Source organism: Corvus brachyrhynchos, unplaced genomic scaffold (genome assembly GCF_000691975.1).
Source record: "Corvus brachyrhynchos isolate BGI_N302 unplaced genomic scaffold, ASM69197v1 scaffold58, whole genome shotgun sequence".
Lineage (NCBI taxonomy): Eukaryota > Metazoa > Chordata > Aves > Passeriformes > Corvidae > Corvus > Corvus brachyrhynchos.
Genome location: NW_008239539.1, coordinates 1631674 through 1638942, shown reverse-complemented (window position 1 = coordinate 1638942; position 7269 = coordinate 1631674). Strand labels below are relative to the sequence as shown.

The 7269-nt window shown below is 57.4% G+C and overlaps 1 protein-coding gene across 5 annotated transcripts in view; it reads left to right on the top strand.

Annotated features, from left to right (window-relative positions):
- Positions 1-7269, top strand: part of CCDC78 (coiled-coil domain containing 78) — a 15512-nt gene that overhangs the window by 5576 nt on the left and 2667 nt on the right. For 2 of the 5 annotated variants that reach the window (XR_001864314.1, XM_017741297.1), the window contains exons 5-12: positions 335-478; positions 561-611; positions 1274-1362; positions 2084-2162; positions 2597-2722; positions 3444-3655; positions 4192-4363; positions 4901-4944. Coding sequence is in view for 3 of the 5 variants with exons in the window: in XM_017741297.1 (XP_017596786.1) it covers positions 335-478; positions 561-611; positions 1274-1362; positions 2084-2162; positions 2597-2722; positions 3444-3655; positions 4192-4363; positions 4901-4944 (917 nt within the window). In the remaining 2 variants the exon portion in view is untranslated. Of the gene's footprint in view, positions 1-334; positions 479-560; positions 612-1273; positions 1363-2083; positions 2163-2596; positions 2723-3443; positions 3656-4088; positions 4364-4900; positions 4945-6562; positions 6630-7269 lie in introns of all 5 variants that reach the window. The other 3 variants (XR_001864313.1, XM_008639131.2, XM_017741296.1) reach the window with 3 other exon arrangements.

The following is a 7269-nucleotide window of genomic DNA, read 5'->3' as shown; positions in this document are numbered from 1 at the left end:
GGAGGGAGCAGGGTGGGGGCGAGGAGGGGGCTGGAGGCCTGGAGAGGTGATGGCAGAGCTGTGCCCAGGGCTGGCACTGGGACCTGGACTTGAGTGTGAGAGTGAGATGTGCAGAGGGATAATATTCAGTGGGAATAGCCCTGCTGCCTGGCAATGCTCTGCCATGAGAAGCAGAAAATCACCAGTATCCTTGGACATGTGAGACAGAACTAAAATTAAAACTCGACTTGGGGGTGGGAGGGGGTGCCTGCCTGGAGCACGCTCCAGGAGCAGCAGGGCTGTGCTGACCAGAGGGGGATTTCAGAAGCTCTTTCCTTCTCATTTGACCTGGCAGGTGATGAGGAATGAGGAGCTGACCCAAGAGCTGCTCAGCCTGGCCAAAGAGAGCCCCCACCCTGCTGGCTCGGCCCAGCAATCCTCCCCCGAGCTGCGAAGAGGGAGAGCAGCAGGACATCCCCGCTCTGCTCGGAGGGGGAAGGTAAGGGACTCTCTGCCCTTCCACCAGCCCCTTGGAGAACAGGGATCTACCAGGCCCCTTCTTCTCCCTCTCCCCAAACCAGCCCGAAGACGCAGCTGCCCCTGAACACGAGCAGCAGGAGCTGGAAAGAAACGTGAGTGTGTGGGGGTCTGCTGCTGGATCCTTGGGAAGCAGAGGGGGGATTGATTCCAACCGTGGCTGGCACCTCCTGGTGCTAACTTGAGTTCTGTGGATCAGCTGATGCCTTGATTCATTTTAAATCCTTTTTTTAAACTCCACAGTTGCAAAACGAGACGGGAATAACTCCAGATGTGCAGGCAGAGCTGAGGGGGGCAGAGGTGATTCCCTGGGTCCGTGCCCAGCAGGGGGAACACAGACAGGAGTGTAGAAGCCAACAAGTGCAGAGGACACTTTTTTTCCTTCTTTCTCGCACTTGAGAAGGCTGGGGGTGATGAAGCACCCAAAACTGAGAGCGCAGAGATGGTCCCTGCCTCCTCCCCATCTGCAGCCCGTGTGAAACCAGCTTGGGCTCTGCCGCCGGCTCCTGCTGGGAATCTGACTCTCAACGTGAGCATTTCCCTCGGGAGAGCCACACGTGTGCACCTCCACGTGCCCTGGCTGCACACCACACACCATTCCTGCCGTGCAAGAGGGCACCAGTCCCTCCCAGTTAAACCAGTCCTTCCCTCAGCATGTCCCTGCTCAGCTGGACGAGCGCTCAGCTCGAGGTTCTCCTCACGTTGTCCTCTCTTCACTCAGCCTTCTGCCTCATCTTCCTCTTCTTGTGTCCCTCAGTTGCTTGGAAACCAGGATCACATAAAAGTGGAGCTTGAAAAACTGAAGAAAGCCCACGATGAGCAGCAGCAGAAGCTGGAGGAGCGAGTGTGAGTGTTGGGGGCACGTCCCTCTGCTGAGCCAGGTGTTTGTGGGACTTGTTGCAGCTGGATTTGATCCACGGGAGCAGGGGAGGAGGCAGCCTGCCTTTGGGGGGTACAGGGAAGGAATGATGATCCACCCTTGGAAGAAGTGAGGCCTGGAACACCTGATGTTTTCAAGGCTCTTCAGAGAGTCAGCTGTCAGGTTAAAGTTGGTGGTGTTTAGGGACACTTTGAAAATCCTCTGTGACACATAGCAAACGTGTGACAGCCCAGAGATGAATCCAGCCCAGCCCTTACCTCCACAGTGGGTTTTCCATCACCTTGGGATGGGGTTGATGTCCCAGGAAAGGCTGCCCCAGCAGGGACACTACAGGACTCGACCCTCTGAGCTGTGGAGGGTGTTCACCTTTAGCAGGGAGAGATTTTGTGGCACTGCTTGACCCACATTTGGGGGCTGGCAGCTGCTGCTGGGAGGTTTCTGTCATGCCAAAGCAATTTTCTTCCCAAAGCTGGCTGTGTTGGACCTGTGGAGAATCACAGAATCCCGGAATGTTTGGGTTGGAAGGGACCTTAAAGCTCATCCCATTCCACCCCCTGCCATGGGCAGGGACACCTTCCAGTATCCCAGGTTGTTCCAAGCCCCTTCCAAACTGGCCTTGAACACTTCCAGGGATGGAGAAGGAGTTTGGGGGGTTAAAATAAACCCAGCTTCTTCCTGTGTGTCCAGGCTGGCGCTGGGGAAGGAGCTGCAGGAGGCGAAGGGAGCGATCGGGGACAGCCGGCACCGGCTGGCGGAGCAGTCAGCGGTGAGGACGGGCTTCCCTCACCTCATCCGGCTGCCGTGTGCTCCTCCCGAGCTGGCAGGCCTGGGATGCCTTGAATCCAGGTGTTCCAACACCTCTCCCTCTCCAGGGAGCTCGTCACACTGAGGTTCTCCCCGTGCAGTTTCCCCCTGCACGTGGTGGAAGTGCTGCTTGCAAAGGTGGTGGGAGGAATTTTGTTCGCTGGTTTTCAGCAAGAGTTGGTGGAATCGCTGGGGTGGGGGGTGGTAAATGACAGAAGGTAGCAGGGGAATAGGGATTATAAACATTTCCAGTGGGTTCCTCTGAAAATCCAGGCCCTTCCCAGCTCTAGAGAAGCCAAATATCTGGAAATGAAGACCCTGGGCTCTTATGGAGCGTCTCAGCTCCCCCTCCTTGGCCAGAGGACAGGGCAGCAGGGTTTCTGTTTGCTGTGCCAGGTGCTGCTCACGTCCCAGAGGCAGCTCCAGGAGGTGGAGGCAGAGAACTCCCGGCTGCAGCTCCGGCTGAAGGAGCTGAACGAGGAATATCGCTCCCGGCTGGGGCAGTACATCAGGGATGTGGCGGTGGGTACCCCCAGCCCAGGGCTCTCCTGGCCTGGGGAGGTGTCACAGAACCATGGAATATCCTGAGCTGGAAAGGACCTACAAGGATCATGGATCCAGCCCCTGGCCCTGCACAGACACCCCAACAACCCCACCCTGGGCATCCCTGGCAGCGCTGTCCAAGCACTCCTGGAGCTCTGGCAGCCTTGGGGCCGGGACCATTGCCTGGGGAGCCTGGGCAGTGCTCTTCCACTGGGGGAAGAGTCTTTTCCTAAAATGCAGCCTAAACCTCCCCTGGCACAGCTCCAGCTGTTCCCTCAGGTCTCTCCATGCTGGCACCCTCCTCTTGTAGGCTGCTGCCAATAAATAAGTAAAGAAAGGGGTCTTTTAATCCCTGTAATCTGACCAGGAAAGTCCCAGCAGAAGCTCACAGATAATTTTGTGTGGCCATACAGGAAATCTGTGTGCGGAGGGGGGCTGGTATAGAATGACAGAATAGATCATTCAGTTCCCCTGCCATGGTCAAGGACACCTTCCACTGTCCCAGGCTGCTCCAAGCCCCGTCCAACCTGGCCTTGGACACTGCCAGGGATCCAGGGGCAGCCACAGCTGCTCTGGGCACCCTGTGCCAGGGCCTGCCCACCCTCCCAGGGAACAATTCCTTCCCAATATCCCATCCATTCCCTGCCCTCTGGCAGTGGGAAGGTGTTCCCCCTGGATTCCCCTCTCTGTGCATTTACAGAACTACATGGACAGCAAACCCAGCAGCGTGACAGGACATGACAAGGTCCCGGCTGGCCAGGCTGCCATGAAGCACTTTGTGGACAGCATGCTCAGGGATATCCGGGCTTCCTACAAGTCCCGGGAGGAGCAGCTGGCGCGGGCAGCACGTGGGTACAAGAAACGCATGAAGGACTTGGCCAAGAAGCACGAGAACCTGCTGATTGCCTATGGGTAAATCTCAGCCACCTCCTCCCTCAGGACCAAGTGGAAAAGCCCCGTAGCACCCACCCTCTGCCCTAGAAAGAGGCAAACACAGCTCCCAGGTGGAGGAGAGGATCTGCAAAGCACATTTATCTCCCTGCTCCCGGCAATGCAGGATCACGCTGCCTCCAGCTGCACATCAGGGTGCTCTGGACCCCATGGAGCTGCTTTGCACATACATTCCTCCCACTTAAAATGCAGGGTGAGAGATGGATCCCACGGTGCATGGTGTGGAAATGCAGAGGTACCACAAATAGCTCCACCTCCCAGCCCGTCCCTGCAGTGCTCTCAGCTCTCTCGGCAGCTTGGGCTGTGGGAAGCAGCAGAAATACTTGTGGTATAAAAGCCACAAATAGCTCTAGGACAAGCTCCCCTCAGAAAGTCTCCCACTTGTCCTTCACAGGTGGCCAGAACCAGCAGGTCCCAGTGAGTGGCACCTTCAGAAGCAGCAGAACTGCTCAGTGATGTCACCCAAAGGAGGGCCTGACCCCTGTGGCTCGTTACAGACTGCAGCGGGAGCAGATCCGCTCCCTGGGGAGCAGTGCCGTGGATTGTGGCCCTGCCGAGCTCCACTTCTCCATCACGGACCCAGAGCTGCTGACAAACAGCTCCCGGGAGCTGAATCGGCTGCGGGAGGAGAAGGCAAAGCTGGAGATGCAGCTCCAGGAGCTGCAGAAGGTGGGGAGCTGGGGCTTGGTGGGAAGAGTTTGTGAGCTGTAGATTCAGCCCCTTCCTGAGGCATTTCTAGGGTTGGTTAGGTTGGCAAGGCCCTCTCAGATCGTCGAGTCCAACCTTTCCCCCAGCACTGCCAAAGCCACCACTGAACCACGTCCCCAGGTGCCACATCCACCCTCTCCCTGAGGGTTTGCTGTGCCCGTGGCACAGGCAGGGAGCACAACAGTCATCTCCTTGTCACAAAATTATGGAATCATGGAGAGATTTGGGTTGGAAGGGGCCTTAAAGCTCATCCCATCCCACCCCATCCCATGGGCAGGGACACCTTCCACTATCCCAGGCTGCTCCAAGCCCCGTCCAGCCTGGCCTTGGACACTTCCAGGGATTGGGAAATGTCCTCCCACTGGGGGGAGGGACCCATCATCCTTAAGGTCCCTTCCAGCCTAACCCATTCCCTGATATGATTTCTCTGAAAGCAGCAGGATCTGGGACTGTAATGGGTTCACGTTCACAGGAATTCTCTTCTTCCTTTGCCTCCAGAAAAGCCTGAAGGAAGCCTCTGCCCTTCCAGTGCCTCGGGAGCAGTGAGTGCTGTTTCTTTCTTGGGATCTCTGTCATTCGCAGTTCTCACGAATGTGTGGATTGAGGGATCTTTTTTGCCTGGGTGGAGGCAGCAAAAAGCAGGGAGAGGGAGCTGCTGGGGCCTGCTGTGGGAAGGAGAGGCAGCTGTCCCCTCGGCACAGCGCTTCCTGCGGGAAGAGAGCTGGGCACTGGGCCTTGATCCAAGAAAGCTCTTAAGCACATATTTGATTTAATGATGTTTTTAGCCCCACTGACCTCTTTAAAAGCCGAAGTTAAGCAGATGCCCAAGTGCTTTGGTGGATCACAACCTGAGAAAGGCCTGTGAGACACCACCAGTTTGGCATGGTCCTGGTTTTCCTCCTTCCCAGTGCGGGAGTTGGGCTGGAACCCTTTGGTGCTGCTGTGCTGGTGCCTCCCTGGCTTCCCAACAAGCCCTGGAGCTGCTAAATTTTGATGGGTCTCTTCCCCCTGCTCCATTATCCTGCTAAAACTCAACCAACTATGGCTGTGGAGGGCTGGAACGAAGCGCAGGAGAAACCTGAGCTGGGGTTTTTCAGCCTTTTAAAAGATGTGGTCACCTAGAAAACATGTCAAATATTCCATTAGCTGGATGCCAGCACTGAGGAGTGGGTCAGTGCCAAAGCCCCTGGGCTCTGGAAGGCTGTCTCGGGCACAAGCTTGAGCCTCAACCAGCCCCAGCCACGTTTTCCACACTGAAAATAGCAATGGTCCATGAGTAAATGCAGTGATTTGGGCAGAGCAAGGCATGGAAAGCCCAGAAGATGAATTTCAGTGATGCATCTCGTCTTTTGGGGTTTCTTTTAACTGCCGAGAGACCCCACACACTTCAAACACTGATGGGTTAATCCGTGCTGCTGCCTTGTTCCTCCAGCTAGAGACAGGAATCCCGGTGTTCCCGCAGCACTCCAGCTCCAATTCCCGCTGCTTCTTGCCTTTATCAGAGAATGGCTTGGGCTGCGAGGGACCTTCAAGCCCAGCTCCTTCCACCTCCCCTGCTGTGGGGGTTTACCAGCTGCACCAATTCCCTGCTTATTGTTCCCTTCTCCCCTTGCTCCCACGAAATCCCAGCCGGGATCTCCCCGTGCCGGGAAGCTGCGGCCAGCGGAGGGAACTGGAGGGAGCACAATGCATCCCTGCCTTCACACAGCCTGAATTCCCGAGCCTCAGATGTGACCTGTATTTTCCTCCCGGAGGCTGGGACGGGCTGGGAAGGGCTTTCCCACGCCGGGCTGTGCAGACAGCTCACCTCTCATGCTCGCTGACCAGAACGGACGGTCCCTGCTCCAAACAGGGGCAGTGCCAGCCTTTGGCACTGATGGCTCCCTGTTGCCACCAAATCCAGCCCCGCAGCGGCAGGTTCAGGACTCTTTCTGCATGGATGTTGTTTGGGACAGCCCCAGGCTGTGGGTGGGGAGTCCCAGGCTGGCAGAAGGGCTGGGACTCCCCGGTGGTGCCGCACACCCTGGGGAAGTTCGGGCACTGGGAGAGGAAAGGTTCCAGTGCTGGGGATTGTGGTGGGATGGGCACCAGTTGTGTGGGATCTGTGGAGGGGCTGGATGTGATGTCTGGGCATGATCCAAACAAGCTGTTCTGTCCCAGGCAGCTGGATGAGGAGGGCTGGGCAGAGGTCAGGAAGCAGCTCCGGGAATTCGCACACAACACCCAGGTAAAGGCCTGGAACAGCCCACGGAAGTCAGAGCTCATCCCTCGCCCACATGGCAGAGACGGGGCTGACACGCTGCTCCAGGCTGGAGCGGGGAGACTTCTGTAGAGTCACAGAACATCCTGAGTGGGAAGGGTCCTACCGGGATCATCAATCCAGCCCCTGGCCCTGCACAGACCCCCCAACAACCCCACCCTGGGCATTCCGGCAGCGCTGGCCAAACGCTCCTGGAGCTCTGGCAGCCTCGGGGCCGTGCCCATTCCCTGGGATCACTTTCCATGGAGCCCTGCTGTGGCTTTGGCCTCAGCCCTCCAAGCGATGCTGGCAGGTCCCAGCTGGAGGTGTCTCAAGGCTCCACTGTCCCTGCTACCAAAGGAAGCAGAGCAGCCCCTAATCACTCCTGCCTGCATTTCAGAACAACCTTCTGGCATCTCTGTTACAAACTGGGGCTGATTGTCCCCCTGTGCTGGCATTGCTGGGACACCTCCAGTCCTGGGGGCACTTTTGGGCCCATCATGACAGGACGGACACTGAGGGGCTGGAGCATGTCCAGAGAAGGGAACAGAGCTGGGGAAGGGGCTGGAGCCCCAGGAGCGGCTGAGGGAGCTGGAAAGGGGCTCAGCCTGGAGCAAAGGAGGCTCAG